Source organism: Strix uralensis, chromosome 6, assembly GCF_047716275.1.
Source record: "Strix uralensis isolate ZFMK-TIS-50842 chromosome 6, bStrUra1, whole genome shotgun sequence".
Lineage (NCBI taxonomy): Eukaryota > Metazoa > Chordata > Aves > Strigiformes > Strigidae > Strix > Strix uralensis.
Window position 1 is genome coordinate 20034223 of NC_133977.1, and position 26010 is coordinate 20060232.

At 38.3% G+C, this 26010-nt stretch overlaps 1 protein-coding gene across 1 annotated transcript in view; it reads left to right on the top strand.

Annotated features, from left to right (window-relative positions):
- Nucleotides 1-26010, top strand: part of PDE11A (phosphodiesterase 11A) — a 137414-nt gene that overhangs the window by 110227 nt on the left and 1177 nt on the right. The window contains exons 15-19 of the mRNA XM_074872268.1: nucleotides 1466-1566; nucleotides 5854-5931; nucleotides 7317-7384; nucleotides 10366-10436; nucleotides 13306-13389. Coding sequence (XP_074728369.1) covers nucleotides 1466-1566; nucleotides 5854-5931; nucleotides 7317-7384; nucleotides 10366-10436; nucleotides 13306-13389 — 402 coding nt within the window. The remainder of the gene's footprint in view (nucleotides 1-1465; nucleotides 1567-5853; nucleotides 5932-7316; nucleotides 7385-10365; nucleotides 10437-13305; nucleotides 13390-26010) is intronic.

Below are 26010 nucleotides of genomic sequence, written 5' to 3' on the forward strand. Positions count from 1 at the left end.
GATTTTTATCATCTTGAACAAAGGAGCTATTTATCCTTTACTCTTGACATGCTAACCTCAGTATAAGTGATCTTGAACTTTGTAGTGACATGGTTTTATACACCATGAAACAGGTCAGAAAGGCAACAGATATTATAGAATAACAGACAACTTGGTAAATTACCCCTCTTACAAGAGCTGCTGTTTTCCTGATATATTTTTCTTTAGTTTCTTCTGAGTACTTTGATTTTAAAATTGTTTTTCATAAATAAGCTTTAGATTCTCAAATCCTTCTCAATATTTAGCTGAAAAGAAATAATCATTTAATTGTCACAGAGAAGACCATCTTTTATGCATGCCAGATTATTTTTTAGTCCAATAATTAGCTGATCTATTAAAAAATACCATCTCTATCTCCAGACCTTATCTCATCTATGTCTGCAGACCGTCATGGTTATAGCAGTCCTGTTGCTGGAAAATTCTTGTTTTTAAGGGCATTTTAATCTTCCTAAGCAGTAGATGGCACTGCATACTGAATGTGTGCATTACAGTGCTAAACACCACCAAAATAAAACTCTTGTTTAGCAAAAACCTCATTATTTCTGTAGGTGATCTGGAAAAAAAAAAAAAAGTGTAGTACTTTTATTTATGTTAATTTAGTTATATGTGACAGATGTCACAAAGACCACTTCTTAAGCTTACATTTAGAATTTTTCATTAATTTTGTTTCTTTCAGCTTATTGTCTCTAGGATTTTGTAGAGAAATTATAGGATCTCCATCCCTCTTAGTTTTTAGAAATTCAGTTACAAAAGGACCTTTCTGCTCTCAAATAGCAATATTAAATAATTTGTTTCTTTTCATTCTGGCCATAGGGCACCTTTCAAATTCTTAATCCATGATCCCTTGAAAAGTAAGCTATTGGGTCTACAAAGGGCATTTAAACTGCATGAAGTTGTGGTTCTTTAGCCTGCATAGACAATGCCTTGTGTACACTGTAAGACAACACAGTAATGGGCAGAGTGAGCAAATGGGCTGCTTTGAATGAAAAACTGATTTAGTGTCTTTGACTACTCTAGCAGCAGTTTGTGTGCCTGCAAGCAGCAGCACAGATAAATCTATTAGGAGCACAACTCAAAGGCTGCAATGCACAGCTCCCTAAAACATTTAATAAGAGGAAAGATTGAGATGTATCCATAGTTTTTCCCCATAAACTGAGTCTATGCAGGGTCAGAGCAAAGAGTAAATCTTTCCTCAAGAGGCTATAATTTCAGCAGAGTTTAGAAAAACATACCAGGTGCTTGATTACAATCGTCAACTCTTCCACCCCAATGTAATCTCAGCAGTATTAACATTATTATTTTTTTGTAGTTTTGTCATGAATCAGAAAAGGCCTCTGTTACAGAGAAACAGTAGACTAAAGAGAAAACCTTTTAAAAACCTATATTGATTGCTAGCCCTTTACCTCTTTTATCTCTTTCATTATAGGGTCACAACATCTTTGCTAACTTGTCCTCTAAGGACTACAGTGACCTTATGCAGCTTCTAAAGCAATCGATATTGGCAACAGACCTCACTCTGTATTTTGAGTAAGTATTGGCATTTCTTGTATTTGACAAATGAAAATTCGAAGAACTTACTCTAATGACCTATTAAATACCAATAAGGATATATAATATGAGAAATTAGTGTTTAGCTGTGGTTGAAGAGACTTAGTCTAATACTTAGTATATCTTAGGCTAATAGAAATATCTCAAGTGTCCAAGTAAGTTTTGCTTTAATGTGTAACATGACTGTAATAACAAAAAGCAAGTGAAATCCTAAGCTTATACTTCAAAGCAATCCCAGGAATCAGTTACAACTCAGTCCCATAATTCTTCTGTCCCTTCTGTGACCATTTCTTCAGGCATGTAGAAAATCCAATGACATTTTAGAATTCTTTTCCACCATTTCAGAGTTTCTAAACATGTATGCCAAGAAATACTATACTTAGTTACAGACCCAGTTGCAGAGGTAACGAAAGCATATATATTGCTGCTTTGAAGACAAATTATGCCAATTTGTATCACATGAGAATAGCTCTTAAAAAGCTTGAGAGAAGTATCATAGGATCTCTCTCATGCAGTTTTCTTCCTTTTCCTTGTTTGCAAATCAAATCTCTTAAGTAGGCTTCAAGTTGGTGCTATTTTATATTTTTCAAATACTGTTAATTATTACCAAGCTCTTCCCAGTGAGAATGTGTGGAAGCATGCGTGTAGTCAGAGGAGTTGTGGTCTTACCATCACATTGCACTTTTGACATCCCCCTCTCTGGCACATGCCTGTGACTGACTTACACGGAGAAGTGCTGTCAGATGTGTGGTTTCAGCATACTGCCTTCCCAGTCATAACAATTCATCCTTAGGAATTTTTGTTTGATGTCCATTACTATCCTATCCCATACAGTGCTGGATAGCATTTAGTAATGTTTTTCTTAGGGTCATGCACCTGGATTCCACCCTTCCTTTTTGCTGATGGTTGATACCAAACCAAGTTTCCAGAAAACTTCAGGAAAAGTCTTTACCCTGAAATTGTTCAACTATCTATATCTTTAACTGTTAATTGTAAAAATATTAATTGGGATGATGCAATGTTTGCTTTGTCTTTTTTTCTCATTATTTGGTTACTTGTGCCAAGGACTGTTTCTAAACAGTACCAGCAGAGGACATGCTGATATTTTTTGTTTCCTGCAAGTCTATTCTCGGAGAAGTTGTATTAATAAAGGGTTTTAGTGAATAATTTTATTATAAATAACTTCTAAACATTAGTCCCTGAAGAAATTTCTGCTTGCCGACATGAAAATCCTGAGCAGGACAAATAAACCCTTTTAGGCGTACTGTTTCTGAAGCTGTCTGTTAGGATTGCTTGTTACCTGGGAGGCTGGTATGACAGGGGAATTTGCTGACAGCTTTAAGCGAGACACAAGGACCACAGAGATGTGTCAGTACAGGTTCTCACCACAAATAACAAGTGCTGCAGAAATGTTTAGTGCTGTCAAGGAAGAGATGCGTGGCAGAGGCTGAGAGGGAAGCTGCCCTGGCACAGCCCCATGTGCTCCCCCGGCCGATATCCTGCAGCCCCTGGAAGAGCCAGAGAGGGCCCGCCGCAGTGCCTTGGGAGGGAACCCAGTCCAGACTCAGATGTGATGGATCCCTCTTTCCTGCCTGCCTTAGGTTGAAAAACTACATGGTCAAGTTGTCTTTCTAGTTTTAATACAGAGAAATAATGTCCAAAAAGGGGCATCAGCTGAATTTCAAGATTATTCTTCCGTGTTTGCATAATTGATTTTTATGTGCTACTTGAATCAGAAAACTTTTAGCGAATGAGGCCTCTTTACTCAGAAGTCTGCAAATAAGTTATCTTTTCCTCTTGTGTTATTACGATTCATTAATCAGGTAGTTGTTATGCTACTTTACTTCCAAAAGAGCCTGAAAATCACTGCCTGAAAACGCTGATGATTTACACTTCTTAAAGCCACCCTTATGTGAACAGATGTTTCCACACAAATACCTAACGTATTTTTTCAGTTTGCTATGTCCTCAATATCTTTGTAGAGGAGGAAATTCTCATATTAGTATTCTTAGAATGCCTAAACCTAATGATCACAAAGTCCTAGCAAAACAACAACAAAACTCCAGGCAGAGCAAGGCTTTATAACCTTCTCAAGGCACTACTTTTCTAGAAACAAACAAAAAGATGACTTTCAGTGAAAGATCAGATGGAAAATATACTTGATTTTAGTAGATAATTCTAGATAATGATGCTTGTAGATCATACAACAAGCAAAAGCATGGAGCCAAAATGTTTATAGAAATTCACTCAGATCTTGAGCCACTGGGATGTAGAGCAACTGGATTTGCTGTATATAGCAAGACAACATTCCCTTCCAGGCAAAATACAACCAGAGTCAATGTTACTCAGAGACGTTGCAAAATTGTTATAATTCTGTTTACTTCTGAAATCCTAACATATGTTTGCTTAATAATAGTAAACCTCTTTGTTTTGGATACCAGGCATAAGCAACCAGTAGGAAACACTAAATTGTTTCCTTACACATTGCTGCTTTCCCCAGGTTGACTCCTTCCTACATTCTCTGTGGAGTTGAACTACTACTTCTGCATCCATTTAAATGGATTTCAAAGAAAATTCTTATTTTAAACTTTTCAGCTTAACATAAGGCCTTGAGACTCACATTTTCAGTTACTGTTTATGGATCTCTATATTTTAAATTTGAATGTTTGATGTTTATGGAATGTCATCTTCCTGAGTCTTCAGCTTTAAACATTCTTGACTGTTTTTTGTCTAGTAACATATGAATTGCCCAGAATATCCAATACTTCAAAATGAAATCATTACCAAATTTTACATTGTTAGACTGGGCACTGAAATACAGGATGCAAAAACCCACCGCTTGGTTTCTTAATAGGATATGTAGTTTTTGATAATCTGCTCAGGATTAGGCTGGTCTAAGGTTTATGTGGCAATTACTCTTGGCCATTACAGTTTTCATCGTTGCAATATTTATTTCGACTGGGGCCATGATGATATGACTTAGTGTGAAAAAAACTGAATGTGAACAAAACTGAATTTTGTTTTCTGTATGTGCGATTTTGCATTGTCCTAGCACATTTTGTAATGTGAAACTCTTTTATATTTTATTTCACAAAACATAAGGGATTAGATACCATCATGTAGTCCTTGTATCTCCCTGTTCTAGTTGCTGTCATGAAATCCATTATAAAAAGGCCTTATAGTAGGAGTGACTGGTCATATAACGCATGACAATCAGGGACCAGAATAATGCAACATGCCCCACATAAATTTCTGTCCATTGATCAAAATCTCCTCATGTGTAAAAACCTGTCCTGGCTGCTGTCAGACCGTGCTTTCAATAATCACTGTTCAAAATTTCAGTCAAGCTGAAGAGAATGTATAAAGTACAAAACTTTGCAAACTCCCTCCTGCTGGGGAATCTAAATACATTTCCACTTGCCAAGAGGTAGTACAGTCTCCTGTGAGATGGGGCACTGGACTGTCCCTCAGAACATAGGCATTTGCTTTCCAGCTTTGATGCTAATATGCTGTGTCACTCTGGGCAAGTTGGTCCATATTTTTGTACCTCAACTTCTGCTATATCTGGGGCAGGATCTATTTCATATTCTAGTCACACTGCATGCAATAACAGCTTGGAGTCTCAGTGACATAAAAATTTACAGACTATGATGAGTCAGAATTTTGGTACTCAAAGGCAGCAAACACAGATGAACATGTTCTGGCTCATGTTTTGTCCATCTTTGAGGACACAGCCAAGATGTTGCAAAAGACAAAGCATGGGACCAAGCAGGGAGACCTACCTTCTAGTCAATAAGAACTACTAGCTCAAGACATCTGCAGCTCCTGTGTCTCACTGTTCTGTTCTGTGTGCTGGAAATAAGAGGAATTGCACATCTCTGAAAAACCCTTCAGAATACAGAAGTAAAAACCATTTTGCAAGGACAAGTAAAGAGAAGAGAGTATATTTCAGGGGTGTTTCTGTTGTCTGTATGTCCACTGCTGAACATTTCATGCTTCCATGGTAGACTGAACATTCTGGTACCATTTATTTCCTTATCTGCGGAGACCATAAATACAATATTGCTTTTACTAGGCAACTCTGACATTGATAACAGACATTTATAGAACATGTTCGGAAATTAGTATGTTTCGCTCAAATGGACTGTCAGTGTAACGACTTTAACAATAATACATGAGGTGCAATGATTTCTTATCGTCCAGAGAACTGTGTTTCTACTGCAGTGCTGCCCTGTTTCCTTCTCTGATAATCTGTTTTTGTTGCAGGAGAAGGACCGAGTTTTTTGAACTTGTCAATAAAGGTGGTTATGATTGGAATATAAAAAACCACCGAGAAATATTTAGGTGAGCACTACTATTTCTTCCTTTCTGGTTATTTCAAAATGTAGCCCTATTTGTTTAAGGAATTTCATATATCATGGAGTGAAGACTTAGCGTAACAAAGAAAGGTAGCTTGTTTTAAAAATATGATCCATGATATGAAATATATGGTATGATTTCTAAATACTACCAAACAGCAGGGATGTAGTCATTGTGACCTCACCTTCTCCATTCCTATTTCTGCCTTCACACTCTGTCATGTTTTCTCCCCTTTCTCCCAGCCTCACCAGTTACTGCTCAGCCCTTCCACTCTTTCTCCAGAAATCATCAATATTCTGCCTCAGGACACAAAGATCTTTCTTGTCCATTTCCCCATCTTCTCCTTCTCTCAGCTGTTTTCTGTTACTGACCATGCTTCTCTCTGCTCTTCTAGTCTATAACTGGGAATTTGCAGATACACGATATTCTTCTAGCCCTCAGGAATGATCTGAGTATGCATCCCATTGAAAACCTCAGACATTGTGGGTGGTTTAAGTACACCACGCTTTTGAGACAATAAAATGTGTGCATTTGCATATGCATGCCTGATTATGTCTCATTTTATCTGAAATTTCATTAGAATTCTGTTTCCTTTTGGTCTTTTGACCAAAATATTGGACATTTTCTATTTTCCATATCATTTCACCCATTCCTAATTTTAGATTCAGGCGATATATTTGATGCTTCATTTTCAGTGCCCTTGTTCTTCATTTAAACTTTCTTAGACTTTTATCTGCATCATGGTACTGTACATAAACGCTTACTACAGCTGAATGGTTTCTTTCTCCTAATGCATATAAAACATGGTTGTAGCTAGGTATTAAACTACAGTGGAACAGTATAGCTCATAGTAAATCTTAAATTTTTATTGTAGATGAGCAGTAGAAACTGCTTAAACAGTGTCTGGGATGCCTCCTGTGATTATAGGTTCTCTTGCTACAGCAGTCACTTACAAATAGGCATATAAATTAATCCAGTTTGCAGGTGTTATTATGTAATTATATCCTTACTTATATCATGTTAAGCACATGTTTTCTAGTATATTATAGGTATTAACATGAGTACTGTTAGAAGTATTGCAAAATTAGCAGTTACTCCCTTGCAATATCATTTCTTTTCTAGTGTGCAATGCACAATACCAAAATTCATCATCTGATGACCTGCAACACATTAGGCTTCCTAGCCACAATTGTGATGTAAAAGCCATGCTGATGGCTGAGATTTCAAACATGTCATTCTTTTCTGGAGGAAAAGAAGGTGCCAGGGCTGACATCTTATATATGTATTATTTATTTATGCATCCAGAGCAGAGTTGTTTAGAAATCCAACAAAGGTTGATTCAGCTTGTATTGTTCATTTCTGTTTTTCAGATCAATGCTAATGACAGCCTGTGACCTTGGAGCTGTGACCAAACCGTGGGAGATTTCAAGACAGGCAAGTCATGATTAATAGCAGGGCTGGGAGGAGGCGGGACTGGCGGGACAATATTCCCAGGGCCCTGGCTTACAAGGGACCAAAACTGGAATCAATTTACAGCGGTATTAGTGCTATAAAAAAATAGCAGGGGGTTTCTGCAAGAAATAGTTTATTGCATAATCTTTCCATGTACACATGCTGGTGAGCAGCATGTAGGTACCTGAAGAGATCTGGCTTTACAACCTCTCCTCTTATTAACCTTTTAAATCCATATCAAAAAATGGATGGATTAAACAAGAAACCTGTTAGCCACATGTAGCTGCGCTCACTCGTCTTGTCCCAAAGTTTTCCATGGCAGAATCTTCCCTAAATCAAAAATACTACTACATGATCTGCAAACGTTGAATAACATAAAATCTTCAGTATATATGATAAGAGAAATGTGTTCATTTTCTCAACACTGATGGAAAAAAACTTCAAGTGTAGTATAGAGCCTTTTTTGATATCCTATACTTAGAAACAAAGAAATAAAAATTCAGGCTTCTGCTGCTGAGTAGGCTCTTTAGAAATATACGTAAAACTTGGGTCCAGCATTGGGAAACAATTACAATGTGAGAAAGCAACCTGTCCCAAAAGTCTTGTCCTTTACCACATCATTTTCCCTCTTCTAGGCATCTTTCTTTATTTAGCATCCACCCTTAATATTTCCTGTATCCACACTAATAATTCTCTCTCCTTTATTGAGGTCCAGAACAAGCTAGTAGAAGGCAGGCTGTGTAGGGGTTTGGAGGAATATACGGCATCAAGAAGCGAATAGGAAATACACCAGCGCAGCTGAGTGTGGATAAGCACCTGGAGGGAGTTTGATTGGCTTAACAGCAAAGTGATAGTTAAAAAGATGGGGTGAAACAGAGAAGCTAGAACAGAGAACTAGTGAGGCAGGAGCAGCCAGATTTCTTGGCTAAGGACAAGGAAGTAACAGAAGCTGAAAGGGACCTACAGAAGTTATCTGCACGTTAACTCAGTAAAAAAGCATTTATGTGGTGAGGGCTTCACCTCAGCTTGCAGTTTTGTCAGATGCGTCTTTTTTACTTTTATAAGCAGACTATGACAATAGTCCTTCTAACGCTGTTACTCTTCTTGTTCAGAATATGGTCACCTCGCATGAAAATCAGGGAAGTTGCTCGTATCTTGCAGTGGGAAAATGAGTGACAAGATTTTTCAGTGCCACCTAGCTACAGCTGCAGCGTGTGCAATCCCTCCTCATTTTTCCTCTTTAACCCAGTTAGCTTCTCCATTTTCGCTGATAGCCAAAATGTCAGGTAGGGTTTTTGTTTTCCATGTTGTCAATCTTTGTGCTATGGTGCTGAATTAGTGCCAAAGTCTCTGGCAAACTGTTTTTTTATCCTTATCACTTTTGAGGTCTGCAAGTGAATATTTCCCTGCAGCCTAATGTAAAGGTTTACTTTATATTGAAAAATACAGTCTGGAATTGATTGAAACACTACCTGGTTGAGCAGAGAGGCTAATAAGTCCACACAGGGAAAACAGGAAATAGTTGGACCTCAACTGTGCTGAAAAGAAAAAAACATCAAAAGTGAGGGAGAAAGAGATTGAAATACATGAATCAAGAGGAATAAAGGCTACATGTAAGAAGGCAAAATTCAGGAAGAGAGGATAGAAACAGACAATAGAAGAGGGAAAGGGACACAAGAACAGGATCAGAATAGCAGTGAGAGATAGGGCTGAGACTACATCTTGATTATTTTTATACAATACACTTGGCAAACCCTTAATTGCTGCTAAGTTGTTAAATTATTCCTCTATCTGAAGTATTGATCCAGAATTTTATTAGTGTGCTGGGATTACATACATTATCAAGTTTCAAACTGTGTGATAGCCTGGCTTAAGATTTAAGAGTACTTTACAACATGACTTCACCTACTTCCAATTTATTTTGGTACTCCTTATTTCAACTGTAACAAGCTTAGGATTTGTGAATGTTAGCTACCATGCAGTTGCTAGAGCAAGAAATTTTGAGATTTTATGAAGTGCAGGTTCTCTGCTTAGCTCACTCTTCTTGTACCTTGGTATTATGAAATAACTTCCTATGTTTTCAAGCTAGGAAAACATGAAAACAATAACAAAAACAGGCAAAACAGGAGCTTTAGGAACTGAATGCCATCTTCAGTAGATGAGTTTCCTTTTTTTGCATCTCAAATGAAACATTTGCCTACCTTCAAAGCCCGACACATGAGAAGAGTACAGTATGTAAAGGCTACTATATCAGGATTGCTCACTGTTTAACTTCCTAAAATTCCTGTTGTTTCCATAACTAATTTTGCTTTTAAAACTTGTGTTCTGAGAAGCACAAACCTCTGCTGTGAATAGAACATCTTCATTCACAGAAGTCAGAAAGATGCATTCCAACTTCCAACCCACCAGAGTTCTTGATTTTGATTCAACATGATAATCACAATATGAGTTCATATTTAGATATTCAGATCCTATAGTGATGACAGAGATGGGAAAAAAGTGAAGCCTAGTGGGGAAAAAACTCGTTAATTAAGTTTTTTTGCTAAGTGGGGTTGTTTATATATGGCAACAGCCTGTAAATACCCAGAGAGCTCTTGCACATTTTACAAAACATTTTTGCAGACGTAACTGTGGATGCCAATGAGAAGCTATAATTTTCTATTCTGTTCTCAATACTTAAGTTGCATATAACTGCATTGAGTGCTACCTCGACATTGCAGTGTCATTTCCCCAGTCAATTCCCTATCAAAATGGGGTAAGTGTGCCTATCAGTGGTTATGGCTGTTTATACCCCCGTATGCGCAGTCATGAAAACTGTACAAACATGAACCTAACATCAGTCATGTAAGTGACTTCACTTCTTTACCATTAAGCACAGGCTGAAGTCATGGTCTGAGCAAGAATTCATTACCCTAAAAATTATGTAGCAAGAACTCTAATCTTTATCATGATTTATGTTTTAGGCAGCTGAGCTGGTAACCAGTGAGTTCTTTGAACAAGGGGACAGAGAAAGATCTGAACTCAAACTCACCCCTTCAGTAAGTTTTTATTACTTCTGAAATAGTTACTAACTTGAATAGGGTAAGAAAATATCATTGGGTTTATTCAGAAAAACTAACTGTATTTTGTATGTAAAGAAAAATCTTGGGATAAATAAAAGCTCTGTCCAATAAGGACATGAATTTAGAGCCATACATAAAAGTTCTTCAGTCAACTCAGTTTTGCATTGAGCCCTTTTCCCCACTTTCTGTACCTATTCCCAAGCTTATTCTGTCAGTTAACTTTCTAAGCAACAGTTATTGTTTTCAATACATGGCATTCAAATAAAAAATCAACATCTACTTATGGAAATCAAAATTGTCGGATTTACTTTATACTGCAGATGTCTGTGTTATTTGATGTATCAAATGCTGTATAGGTATACAACTAAATATAACACTGTCATTGAAAGGATAAATTGGTATTGAATGGAATATAGGAATGGAATATAGGAGTGGAATATAAAGTGTCAAACAAGAACTAAGAAAAAAAGTGTCATCAAGATTTTCAGTGAATGATTCAGAGAGAAAGCCTTATCCAGGTTAAATACTTCTAAATGTTGACAAGCCATCATATGAAGGCAACAGGAGAAGGGTAACAGAAAGTATTCTAAAGAATTTAACTTACAAGCCATTCAAAAATATGTTTATGCTTCCAAAAATAAAAAGATTATTCCAGTGGCTCAGACTTGTTCTCACTTCAGTAGTACTTGCACATGAGCCTGTGGTGATGTAATGAAGTCAATAAAGTTAAAAAGTTTGTAGTAAATAATGCTCAGATACAACAAATGGCTTTTCACTTTATGTACTGTCAGAGGTTGGGACATTAATGGAGTTCTTCCCTATAGAAGTTCTGTGTGTACATCTTAGAAAAATTGGTAGTTATAGTCCAGTAGATGAGCAATCAGTCAGTCATGATATTCACAATTCTGAGACCAAATCTAGGCCTGAATAACTGCAAGTACCATTCAATATAATATGGGTATAAGTGCCTTTCCTGCCTTGTATATAAAATTTGCAAAGTGTGTTTCTCATGCTAATGAAACATAATGGAAAGTAATTTTATTTCAACAGACACATTAATGTCACTGTCTTCAAGTAGCAATGAATTCCAGTGCAAATGGCCCAGGTCCACTCACCTTAAGAATTATTTTAAGGTGTATTGTTACAGCTACATTTTGGACAAACTGTAGACTTGGCAGAAGTGCAGAGAAAGACAAAAGCCAGAGCTTTCTTCTGGACTCATGTCTTCTGAAAATCTGCATCCAACCACCTATAAATATCTTCAGTATTTCCTCCATCATAGGAGCCCTCTCACTATTCCTTTGGGCTCTACAGTCCGCACCAAGGACTACAGTAATTTGTGGGCCACATGTAGGATACTTTGAAGTCATACAGCTTGAAGGAAGATTTTCCTCTCTGTTTGGCCCTTCACAATTTAAAAAATCCAGTAAACTGATGTATTAAGTGTTTTATGTTGGGAGATAAGACCAGTAAATAATCACAGAGTTCATCAGTTCTAACAGTTGATGGCTAAGGGTCAAAATCATGTACAGTTTTACCACATTAATGAGGAATTTTTAAACAAGATCAAATGCTGATGTATTTCATGACATATCACTATGTCAAGCCACCTAGATAGGTATTGCTGCTAGTTAGATAAGAGAGTTGTTAGCAAGATAATGTGATATTCTCTTGTCTTATAACCCAAGGATTTTTTTTCTTGCGTTGTGCTTATAACAATCTGAAAATGACAGGATTTTTCAAAATGATTTAAATAGGAAATACAGAATTTTCCAAAAATCAAACCCAAGAGTCTCATTTAAGATCACAGAGTCCTTGAATCTTATCTCCTGGTCTTATTTAGATACACTGTGTGATACCTGTGTATGTCAGAAAGAGCAGGCTACAACTAGAAGAATTCAACCAGACATTTAATGTAATGTAATGTGTGTAGTCTAGAGTTTCTAGAAGGTAGAGTAGGAAAGTAAGTTTTCTGAGGAGACATCAACCTTGAGACAGGCCCAGAATAAGAACAGACTTTCCACCAAAAAAGACAGAACTCTTTAAAACTTGGCATATTCAGAGAGAGATTAAAAAAAAAAAAAAAAGAAAAAGAAAAAAAAAAAAAAAAGAGACATTCAGTAAAATGTGTGGATGGGCCACTAGAAAGAGGATTAAAATCCTGTAGATGGAAAGCTGATGGGCCCAAGTAATCTCAGGCAGAGTATGGAGAAAACAACTCACATTCAAACTCTGCAGAACTCAGTTTCTTCCATCTCCTTTCAGCCAATAATTGAGCCTCTTAAACATCAGCTTCGACTTCCATAATTTCCTCTCTGGGGGAGTGCAGTGAGCAACGAATTAGGCTGTTTCCAGAGGAACAAATTGAGAACTGCTCCCAAAATGGATCTGTTGATTCCTCACCCTTTGGATTCACAGACATAGCTGGTTCTGCAGAAAGGGTCTGTAACTGGGAGGGGGGAGCTGGCTCAGATCCACCATCCCTGTTCATTCTGCTGAGCTAGAAAACCCAATGTGAGAAAAGGGAAATTTCTACTCAAAGGTATCTACTTTACATTTCTGCACAAGGTTTCTTACCAGCTTAACTCCAACTGTGAAGCATTTATGTTACATCACAGAATTATAAAATTCAAAACAGCCTACAAATTTCAAAACAGAATTGAAAATAAACAGTTTATTTTTCATGCCAGACAAAGCAGTAAGAAGACTGCTGCAAAGATTGATTACAGTTTACAAAGTGTTCTGGTTGTGAGAATTTGATCATAGCTCCAAAGTGCTGGATGATGTGTCTGTAAAATACTCCAGTGTAATAAAGCATGACAGTTTTGTTCCCTTCTCAATTCAGGCCATTTTTGATCGGAACAGGAAAGATGAACTACCCAGGTTGCAGCTCGAGTGGATTGATAGCATCTGCATGCCATTGTATGAGGTAATTTTTACTTACTGCTCCTATAGAGTCCAGAGAAGATTGTTCTTGCCTCTCTAGGGGAAAAGAGTTAGCTTACAGTGCAGCCTTGAAGGCTGTTTGAACTCTTTATCTTTCTTTGACTTTACCAAAAGTCTGAATTCTATGCAGAAATCTTCAGATTTTCTGAAGGTGGAATTATCTGTAAACATAATTGCTCTCTAAGTTTTAAAAGCTGATAGGGCAACTGTTCGTTTTATTATGTTTGAAACAAACTGATTCTCATCATGGCAAGGCGTGGAGTGCTCTGCAGAGAGGTGCCAGAGAGACGGCCTCGTTAGGTGCTGTTGTCAAACCTGTCCAAATATGTGTGACCCAAAGGAAAATGAGAGCCTTTGCACTCCCTTCTGGCTCCTTCCAAACTGTTAAGGGGCCCTCTAGGCCAAACCTTTAAGGTCAGTGACATGATTTGTGGTTTAGCCTGTATGCTGTTTAACTTGGAGTTTATTCTTTTAATCATGCTTCTACACAGACTGCGTGGGTGCTTGGTATAAGGTGCATAAGCTCTGAAGTACTACTTTGTTAAGGCTGTAGATGACCAGAATAATGCTTCTCTCTCATTGGATTAAACCAGCTTCAGGATTTGACCTGTGTAACATAAGCTTCACCATTTTAACTTCTTCTGTCTTATTTGTATAGAAAGCAGAGCTACATGTGCAGGATGATAAATGGCAAATAACACTGTAGAAACTCAACCATCAATAACTGTGTCTGCCAGTCTTCCTCCTACTTACTGAAACCACGCAGACCACCTTATGTCAATAAAGACTGCCAGATTGGCCACTGATATCTGGGAAAACATGGGGATGTTCTCGCTAGGCATTTTTGGGGAACTGCAACAAGTTCCCCCGGTTACCACTGCACCTGAAACTGCTTCTTATCTCCAAGCAATGAACGGGCCACTGATGATACTAAGCCGAGTTGGGAAGCAGGTACCAGCTCCCATGTTAACATTAAACTGATGATCTTGTCCCTGAATGTAGCTTCCCTGCACAGAAACAAAAACAGATTGGCAGTTCCTTTTCATTGTACAGACCAGATATGTCACCAGTAGCATACGAGGTAAGAAGGATGATCTGCTTCCACTGCCCTCTACACCTTGTGGCATCTGAGGCTGCTGCTGTTGTAATAGTGAAGTGACTGTCCAGCCACAAAGGCTTCTGTGGTGTAACATGGACAACATGCGCTTCTGTGAACAGCGAGGTGGCGTACTGCTTTGTCAGTAGATCCTGTCCCTTTCTTAGGTCAGTCTTTGTCATGATGAAATAAACTAAAGCTATAGCTTTCAAACAAGGCAAAGCAAGCACAGAAGAATATAAACCTGTATTTTTTAAAATACCAAGATCATTTTGGACAACAATGGTGGAGGGAGGTGACATGACTGACATTGGATGAAAACTCTTTAAAAATAATGTTCCTTTCAATATAATAGTTCATATTACTCTAGAATGCATATTATACCAGAATTCATGATTTGTAATAGCATCTGTAATCCAAAAATGTACAATAAAGCAGAAAGGGCTGATAATCAGCCCATCCTCTGCATGAGAAGACTACATCTGAGCACTAAAGCTCTGGTTAGTTAGCTCCATCTTAGCAGGAGATCTCTGGGGAATATATTCACATCTGATTTCCCTGCTTTCTGCTGTCTTTGCATCATGCTGTGCAGCTATTAGCCTGCTGCTCAACAACTTAAAAAAGAGACACCATCAAACCTGGAAGTCATTGCAGCTCCAGCCTTAGGGGTAAACAGAAAACTTGATGTCATAGTATCACACTGCGGGAGATTCTCTCTTCAATGTGGAGCCAAGTTTTAATTTTCATATCCAGCTTAATCAAACCTCAATACACATATCACATCAGCAGTGTATTCAGGCATTGTAAATCCTCCGTTCAGGGCTGGCTGAACACTACAACTATGGCCAAGTCCTAGATTTCTTTTTTTTCTTTCCAAATGCATTCTTTAAAATTGTAGCTGTTGTAATATGTTGTAGGAACTGCATGTGGAGAGAGAATGGGTTACATCATTACAAATGCAACATAAAGAAGCGTAGTGGCAGCTGACAAATTAGTAAAATCTTAGCGGTACTTGTATAGCTCACTAGCATAGCGCTTATAAAAACCGTATGTTTGAAATAAACATTTGACACTCATTTTGATACCAAAATTACAACATTATACCATAGAGAACAAAATCAAGGCTTTTGCATGTAGTTTTGTCCATGCTAGTGATTAGAAGTCCCAAATCCATGTGGGCAGATCCTAACATCCAGATCCCCGAAGGGAACTCTGTGGGGAATGCATGCGTCCATACCAATGCAGTTGCTACAGCAGGACCTAATGCTGTGCTCTGTGTTATTTGACACCCACACAGTAGAGATGGTCCCAGCAACCAGTGAATGCTGGTAACTTCCATTAAAGTCAGAGAGCAGATCAGCAGAGCCCCCTTGAATTTTCTTTGCTCAAAGTAGTTCCCAAGAGTAGGCAATTCTTGGGATCTCTGAAGCGTGAAATACAGAAGAAACTTCACAGTCCAAACTTCCAGGAGTGGTCTGACACCACCCCAGTGCCACCGACAGTACTATAACAAACCATATCTTCTCCACAGTCCAGGCTTATGAGCTAGGCTACATACCAGAGTGCCCATCAGGAATGTTTCATATTTAAAACAGTATATAAACTTTGCAGAGCATTTTAGAGTTATGGCCTTCCTAGCCTTGTAATTTTTTCTCCGTTCTGAAACATTCTCTGGGACTTGATCAGTCTTCTGTGGAGATTTGGCACTACCTCCTCCTTATGCATCTGCTCTGCCCTCTGCAATTCCTTAAAGTAGCTCAAGACAAGCCACTCTGAGGTGCAGTTCTTCTCCCAAGTAAAGGATAATGAAGTCTCCTTTATTGGGGGATGTGTATCACATCCCTCTGCTTACCTGGCTAGAAGTGTTTTCTGAGTTTGGCCCCTTTATATGAGGAGCTTTACAAGTGACTAGCAAATCATCAAGATCTGTGCAACTTCCATTAGTAATCGTGTTTGACTGCCCCTTGAAATACCCATCCCACCCAGAAGAAAGAAGGTCACAGATATCCAAAACGTGCTACATCATAAGCTAACATAGAGCTTGAAGCTGAATATAGATATATAATGATAACTGGGGATGTAAATAAATAAATACCAGGAATCACACACAGCTAGATTTCCCATATCCAAGTGTCTAAATCCCAAACCTTTTTGTATTTGCTCTGTAAACCTGACTGCTCTTGGCACAAGGTAAGCCACAGCTCTGCTCCTTTGCTTTCTCCCACATCTGCTGCTCAATGTGGAAATCAAGTCACCTCAAATTTCAAAATACCTTAGTAATCAAATCTGTTTCCTTCACACTCTGGATCAAAGGTTTGTGAAGATGAAAGCTTCCCAATTTTTTGTTCATTGCTTTTTATTACACTTGGGACATTATAATTTTATTGAATTTACTTTTTTGTTACTGTAGTGATCACTGATCAGAGTATTTTTATGTGACAGTGGAGTTTTTGCCTTGAGTATCAGAACAGCCATCCATTTACTCTGAAGCTCTGATTTTAGAGGTTTTAGTTACGCTTTACTGCATCACATTTGCTCTTCATTCAAAAATGCCAGCAAGAAAAGCGTTCATCAGTAGAGATGAGAAACAAGCTTATTAGAATAATAATTTATAAGGAAAAATGCATTTTTTGGAACTGTAGAGCATTTCAAATCTAGTAATGTAGTTCCAGTATGAAGTAATCATCCCCTTTTTTGTTAGAATATTCTATAAAGGGGAAGCACATGCTACTTAAAGCAGAAAATCTAAGACATCCCACTGAAAATAAAGCACTATGGCTACACTGACAGCTGTATTCACCACACAGAGCAAGTATTCTGTACTTATTTGGACATACACATTTGTGTAACAGGAAACAAAATTTTGATCATTAAGAAAAATCACCTCTCTGACCCTCCTGTAAAGAGATGCTAAGAGTTTCAACAGTAACAGATTTCTCTCCTGGTCTCTGTGGTTTGTGTATACCTAAGACAGGATCAGTCACAGATTTTTCCCAACTCAGATTAGATTTCTCTGTGGGGAGCAGACAGAGTGGGAGAGTGAAGGTCTTACTCTTTTTAATCATTATTTTTCTCACAAACAACATCAAAGCTTCAGCGATTCCCATCAAACAAAAGATGCTAACAGAAGCCCAGCTCTGTTCACAGCATTGTTAGGCAGAGACAGTAACACTATGAATAGCAGGGCCAAAGGCCATGCACTCTGCTTCTGGGCAGATAAATACATAGTCAGGTAGTCAGTGACAATGACAGCAGCTATTTAAATTTAAGGGAGATGTCTTTGTGGAAGATAAAGAAGCTCACGGCTTTTACAACTTATGCATGTCTGAGATTGCCCTGCTCACCTCTACCTTGGTGCTCCATTGAACTGCTCCATTTTAGTGCTATTTTTAGTGCTATTCAAGATTTTCTTGGGTATTGAGAGCTTTAAACATAAAATAGTATCTACAGAAGTGAATTTGCATTACTCCATCCAGGATTCTAGGGGGAATCTGGGAGGAGTAGAAACACTTATGTATAGCCTAGCAAGTACTTTAAATGCTTTGAACGGAATGTGGAGGGACAGAGTCCTTCTTTATCACATTGTTTGATGTACTTAGAAAGAAATCTAATCACTCTGTCTACAACTCCAAGAGCTCTGATATGCCTGTCTTCCTACAGAAGATAATGTCTACCCTTGTAATTAAATCTGTCTTTAGAGTATCTGCAAAAGCATCTATTCTGCTTGTAAGCATACATTAAATGCACAGGGTATCATAAATGGTAGAACCTTTACAAAGCAGAGAAAAAATACACAGAAATCTCCACAGTCATGGCTACCTCTGTGCTTTAACTTCCTCAGTTCAAGAGTTGACTTTGACACCTGAATTGGAAGTGCATATGTACACACAGTGATTTTTTTCCAAAAGTGTATATTCTAGTTACAATTATAAGGCAGAAGGAGGAAAAGGCATGCTTTAACAATCATGCTTACACTGCTGTATCCTGATGAAGCCCTTCCTCAGTTAACACTTCTCTCTTTCCCTCATTCCTTCAATTACAATTTTGCATAAGGAAATATTGTATAAGAAATTCAGGGTTTGGACCACTCCTCTAGAAGTCCTGCTTTGTCCAGAATAGCCTGGAATGGTATGGGATGGCTTAGTCCTTACTCAGGCAAGAGTCACTGGATGCAGCCAAAACAATGACTTTTTCCTTCAGATGTTTCTGTCAACTTTATACAGTCAGAACTGAAAATTTTTTTAAATTATTTAATGAGGAAGAGTTTTTCTGTATGAACATTTTGGAAATGGCTTGCTGTACCCACTATTCACCCATACCTGCAATTCTTTGTACAAAAGTCATGTTCTATTTTAAGTTTGCAACTAGTCAGGGGGCAGGGATAGCACCACATCGTGAGCTGTTCACGGTGAGCAATATTATAAGACATTCCCTGAAATATGTTCACAAGTTGTTGAGAAGTGCTTTAACAAGTAAAAAAAAGGGGGAGGGGGAGGATCAGGACTAAGCTATTTGGAAAAATGTGTTCACAGGAAGCAATTTGATCAGCTCTGTGTAATTCTCATTGAGATCAGCTTTTCTTTTGTAGCACATTGAGGGAAGAAAAGGATAACTTTTGAAAGATCCTAAAGAATACCATAAAGATGCACACTTTTGGCAGGGCTTATTTCTGACATTTGATTTGGACAGAGTGTGAGAGATGATGTATCTATGCTTCCTGGGACTGCCTGGCTGACAAGGATTAGTAAGGCAGATAGGCTCAGGATGCAGTATGTGATACACCATGGACTGAGGCTGCACAGACGTTGGCAGATCAAATTAGTCTCACTTTCTGTTGAAATCCAGAGGGTAATATTATCCAAGGAAGAGCAGGTGCAACATATTCTGCTGTGTTTGCAAGAAATTTGCTTCAGAGGAAACTTAATCAGGCCAAATGCCAGTGCTGGGAGGAGTTGGTAGCTAAGGATTACATTAGGAATATGGGTTTGTCCCAGAGAAAGGAGATTTTGGCGCTGCAGAAGGATCTTTCTCTAGCCTTGAAATAGGAACTCAACTAGGTTCAGCACTTCTGTGGCCTTGTTGCTTGTCTACTAATGATTAATCTAAATGGGGCCACCCAGAATGAATTCTCTTGAACTTTCAGAAAACTCAGATACAGTGACTGTATCCCAACTTCCAGTAAGGGAATAAGCATCAGCAAACTGTTTTTCTTACCTCATGCCCTTAACCTAAGAGTCTGGGTTTTTTCTGCTACTTTTGTACTAACGGAGAGAAAAGGTGAAGCGCTATACAAGAAAGAAAAACTGGGAAAAGAAGAAAGAATGCTTTTATTTGCAATTTCCTTCCCAGTCAGTCACTATTTTACAGAGTAATATGGAGAGGCACAGTTTTGGTGGTTTCAGAGCAAGGATTTTTGTGTCTATGAGTATCACAAACACCTTTTTACAATAGGCAGAAAGATCCTGATCCTCTTTTCTTGTTTCCCAAGCGCAAGGAAGGATTAATTTTTCTTTTGGAAATTAACAGAACATTTATTTTTGCTAGGATTTTCATAATTTGGTGCGATTATTGATGAAACATTGTATTACTATTGACAATTTTAGGAATTTAGAAATGCTTAGAAAAGGAGGCAGCAGAAATGAGTACCTTTTGCCTTCAAACAAGAATACTTCAACTTACTTCTCAAATAGTCATCTTGTGCCAAGGTATTTGGGAGAAGATAGAAAAACCAATATTTGCCATTGACTTTAGTAAAACTAAGCTAAGTGAAGCTGGGGAAGCTAAGCTTTACTAAAGGCTAAGCTTCACTAAAGGCTTTCAGCTGGATCTGTGAGAAAAAGTGAATAATTCATAATACTACAATTTCTGTTGCTGTCTTATTTAGAATTATCTGCGCAATGTGTTGCAAAGGACATACAGTTGTGTATGGAAATGTATATAAAGATCTGAGGAAGTAGATTGAAAAGTTGGTAGATAAGGTAGAAGAGACAGCCAATAGAGGGAACTCAAATTGTACAGCAAATCTGAAAGAAGATAAATGGATAATTTAACAGCCATTCAGTTTCAAGAAAGACAAAGCACAAACTACATTGCATCAGAAAAGGACGAGAAATGATGATGGATGAAATGCTTCAAGTAAGTGTTTAACACAACAGAATCACAGTTGCCTGCAGAATTCCCAGCTGAGGGCAAATTCAAAGAACTAAATAAGGATATGAGACTGATATGGTTTGAAGAGTTTTTCAAAATCCATTTAATATCAAGGCAGAAGACATTGATCAGTTGCTTGGTTAAAATGTTGAAAGGAAAAGAGTTAGAAACATTCTGTCTCTTGCATGCTTTATGCATAGAATCAAACCATAAACAGCAGAGCCAAATAAGAAGTTGTTTATGAAATAATAACTCTTCCTCTTCCAAGCAAACCCTTGGTTTCATGAAATTATTATGAACAGATGAATCATTTGCAGCTATAGCAACACATCAGTTGAGCTACTTCAGTGGGTACCCAGTCCTTCAGTATTACTCTTTCCCTTTGACAGCACAGCACGCTTGATATTGGTCAAAGCACATTTGGCTACCAGGAGCTCTGTACATATTTTCCTCCCTGAAGTACCTGGCACATTTTACCAGTGGAGAACCTTACTTTATAATCATTCCTCTGTAGTATGCATGTTTACTTACAAAGGAGTGCAGCATTATTCCTGCTACTGTACCATCACCAGAAAGAAGCACAATGCTAATTCATAGTGGAAGAGCTGAACAATTGTGCATGTATTAGATCCCTTTCCAGTCACAACTGGCTTCCTTCCACACTGCTAACAATTTCTATAGAGAAGCTAAAAGAAACTCCTGTTTTCTATCAGGAAAGTTAGTAGTATATTCATTTAATCTAATTACATTTTTAGGCATCAGAAAAAAATTCCCTGGCAGAAACGAAAACACAATGCACCGATGCATTATGTACTTGATGACCCGGACCCCTCCTCAGTAAGCCTTAGCCAGAATAAACAAAGTCTCCTTCAACTATGAGGAAATTGTGGTAATTTATTTTTTTCATCAACTCAGCCCCCTCCCAAATACAGTATTTTTTTCTGAAATATAATGATTAAATATGGCCCTGAATCAGTAGGGGAAATAATTTATTCATATATGCAAACAGTCAAAGGTTCATAGAAGTTAATCCCTATATCTTCTCTGTATCACTTTATCTTCTGTATTCTACCTATAGAAGAATTTTAGCACTCTTTTTGGTTTTAGTACACAGGCATACATACAGAAATACTTAGTGGTTTTCAAAACAACTTCCATCAAGTATTTGTATTATGAAGATCAAATCTGTGGATGACTGCAGTACAGGTTCCCTTTTATCTGAACGAATCTGAAGTTCAAGGACTTCCAGATAAATGGCTCGCCTTTGGCCTATGTATTCTCACGTGAAAGCCACTTCAGCAAAACTCAGGAGTCCAATTCAGCTTTGCTGTAACTGGTCACGACTCTCTTGACTTCAGCAATGCTTCATATGCTGCTTACACCAGGTCTGAATTTATCCCTATGGCTTCTCGGTCACTAGTCCTCCCTTCCAACTCAGAAACTGCCTACATAATAAAAGTGATTCATTAGAAACCACTGGGTTCCAAAGTAGAGTGAACACTGAGACCTATAACTTTTTGATATGTGCTCAGTCATAAAAATGAATTTATATGGTCTTATTCCATAAACTCACTTTACAAATATTAGACCCACAACCATACTTCCATAAGCTGTAATCTTGTCAAAGCTCGTAAGTTAAGCAAGGTCAGAATTGGTCAATATTTGGATGAGAATCTCCAGGGTAAAAAAAAAAGTATATACTCTGGAGGTCCTGCTCTGTTTGTAAGTTAGGGCATACTGTGCTCCTTTTTAAAAGGATTTGGTATTAGTCTTAGAATACAACAAAATGTTGTATTTGCTTTAGCAATAGTTTAGACTTTGGCCACATCTGTGCTGCATCTTGGCTGTTTCAGCTAACATCCTTTCCCAGAGATGAAGGTGATTTAGCAGATCAAGACCTCTCCCCCACCACCACCCTTCAACCCAGGAGGTAGATCTACCAACAAGTGCGTCCACTGCTACCCATCACCTTCTCCCTGAAGTGGTTTGTTGCTACCTCTACTATTTTTGCATTCTCTATGCTTTATCTAGCAAAATATACCTAAGAAACACATCTCTATGCCCAATAAAAACCACTCTCCCCTCCTTACCTTCTCCCATAAATAGCTTCCTCTGAGTATTTCATGCTCTCCCCCTTTTGAGCTCTTCCTTCAGGCAGCCCTGCCCCACTCCCAGGTACACACAACGTATTGCTGAAGTGCCTTTAACCTTTCCTTGTACTGGAGGAGCTTCTATGTAAGAGGAGCTATACCTTGTGAAAGTATGCTGTGGGCAGAGCAGTATATAGTCCAAAAGACACCTAAATAATTGAAGGTGGTAAGAAAAAGTCAGTGCTATGCAGTAACTTTTGGAGAAACAGCTTAGTCATGCATCTGAGGTAATATATGGATGCAGAAGGGAACTGCAAACCTATCTGGCTTTTCCTAACGCTGGATCGTGCAGCCTCCAGCATGACTGCTCCTCCAGCATGCTTTATCACTCTGCTATTAAGAACCGCTTTTACAGAAAAGGGGATAAAATGGGAAAGGTCACCAATCCTGTACCTACTGCTGTGCAGCAAGGCAGCTGCATTGCAGCGGAAGGACTGCAAGTGGGCATCAAGGTCCACTGCGGAGAGACAGGAACTCCCCCAGGCAGGGGTTCCCTCACCCCAGCTCACAGCCTGCCTGCTGCACCAAGGAGGAGCAAGGAAAGAGGGAGTTTCTGGAGCTATGAGTCTATGTGGTGGTATCCCATGTCAGACAGCTGTTGGCAACCAAGCCTCTTCCTACTACAGCAAATAATAAATTGGGTGTTAAGAAGCTGGATACCAAATTAGACAGATCCCTAGCAAAGCTGTTCATAAGAGGGATGCATCAAAAATAGTGGCATGGAGGAGCAGTACATCAAGGGGTTCTCATGCAATAAAATGGAAAGCAAAAGTGCAGCCAGGAGGTAGAAAACGCTGACTAGGCTACAGCCAAATAAACTTAAAGAGCTTTGGGAATAAATTGGTGGTTTAATCCGGATCAGGAACAGGTGCTATGAATGTAATTCAGTAAATGGTCGAGAGTCTGCCAGAAGGGAGAGAAATGTGTTGCTTTTGAGATAATTTCCCAGAAGCTTCATAAAAGAAAATTGATTACTGGAGTTTAATAATTAAAACAGGGCCAGATATATAGTAATCAAATGAGTTTTTAATTACATCTCAAACAGAAATAAAATCAAATTTGTGTACTTTGTATCAGAAAAGTCCTACTAAAATGCTTTGGTAGCTGGAAAAAATAAAATAAAAGCTAATTTCCATAGGAATTATAGTAGTTGGTTTAATTAAAAGACTAGATCAGAATGAAAGAGTCCTAAAGTGAAAGGATACTAAATACAGAATCCATGGTTTAAACATCAAATCAATGTCTGAATAAAGACATTTTATAGACCAAGTGCAAAGTCTGCACTGTCAAGTATCCCTAATCTAAATTAATGTGTGACAAAATAAAGTATCTTAAAATTACACTGTATATTTTGTAAGTATTCCATAGAATTAATTGCTTGTGCTGTGGTAAAAATGAATATCAATGACATGGTTTATTCTTTCTTAAATACTCCTTTTAATCTATTTCATCAAAGTTAATGTTATAAGTTAACCATTCTTGCTATTTAGCTGGTAACCTCTGTTGCACCTGGGTTATTAGACTCTGTAATATGCACTTAGGTATGTATTTCTAAGAAATATATGTATTTACTTTTGGATTTAAAATGTGTTTACAGCTCATAAGATACAGTGATTACTGTAGAACTGTGCGGGTGCTTCTTGAATCCATCCCCAATTTACCTGAGCTTCTGGTCTCTGCTGTAGTCAATGCAAAGCTGATTGATCTAAACAGCTCAAGCACTCACAGTCCTCCTGGCACTGTACATGAGAGGGCTGCCTCCCACCATAAGAATGTGGCATATGCCTAGGCCTGGAGGGACAAGCACAGCAGTAGGTCATGCCCAGACTTCTGCATTTGCTCCCTGGCACTAGGATTGAAAACATCATGCTCTTGTGGTCAGTCTTGGCAAAAAAAAACAGTACAGAAAGGACACAGACATAGCCAAGAGCTGCACAGCCACACTGAGACCAAGTCCACTGTCCCAATGAGCTCCTTCTCCTCTATGTTGCCTGTAGCAGGTACAGGTTGCTGGTATACCATTTATGCCAGGAACAGCCTGTACTGCATTTTATGCTTACAGATCCTAGGGCTGATTGGATGTGAGTGCAGAATGCCTTCTTTGTGCTTAGAAACCTTTGAAATATACTGATTTTTAAACACTGATTTTTTTTCATTTAATGTAAAGTGTATATTGGAAAAATACTTTGCAAAAACTTCCTTAGGATTTAAGAAATACTAGCAAGCTTAACTGCCAGTGGATGGATACTGGCTTTGCACAGAAAGGATCTGATGAATTGCTGTCAAGAGTTGCTACCTCTAGACACTGAGTTGGCAGTGGTAGCGCAGGTGCTAATGATAACAGTGAGCTTTTCAGGTATTTTCAGGTGTTTATAATGTATTACTGCCCTTCTGGTTTGGACTCTGCCAAAGCAGATTTAAGGAATACACAACGGTGTGAAATATAGAGCTAAAAATGGGCAGCTCTGAGACACGGTGATGGGAATGTTTCAAATCCACATCCATTCTATCAAATGAATGACCGTCACCAGTGAGCAATACTATATGTGGCAGAGACTGCACTAAACTCTGCCTCTTACCCCAGGCCCAAGGTTGCAAAATTATCTGCCCAGTCTGTGCCATATTCTAAGGAAATAATTTCAAGCAGATTTGCTTCAAGTTCCACACAAATCAGCTTCTTACACATGGCGTGAGTTTTCAGAAGTGCTGAGCATTCATATTTCCTACTGAAGTCAACTGAAATTGCAAGTTTTCAGCACATCTTAAAATCGGGCCATTAACCCTTAATTATCATATAATAGCTCAATTAAAAATCTACCAATACTTACTTCAGTAGCTAACCAAGCTCCCATGGCTTGCAGACTAGCTATAAAAAAATCCAGTTCTTTAGTGGTGTCTGGACTCTGGGGACCATTTAAAGTGGTTGCTGTTAACCCTGCTATTTAAAGCAAATAATGAAAATGATCAACTGCAAAGGTACCTGCTTCCCCTTTTCTTTCTTTTCCTTATCATTTCCTGCACTTTTAGAAGAGCAACTTTTGCTGTCTTCTCTGTCATTACTTTTTTTGCCTCTTGCACCAACCTTTTATTTCAAATGACAAATACGTAGTTTCCATGCTATCATAGAAAGCATGATACCCAAGTCTCATCAAAACCCAGTTTTTGCTAGTCAAAACAGCTGCAAAAGAATAGTACTCCTCTGTCCTGA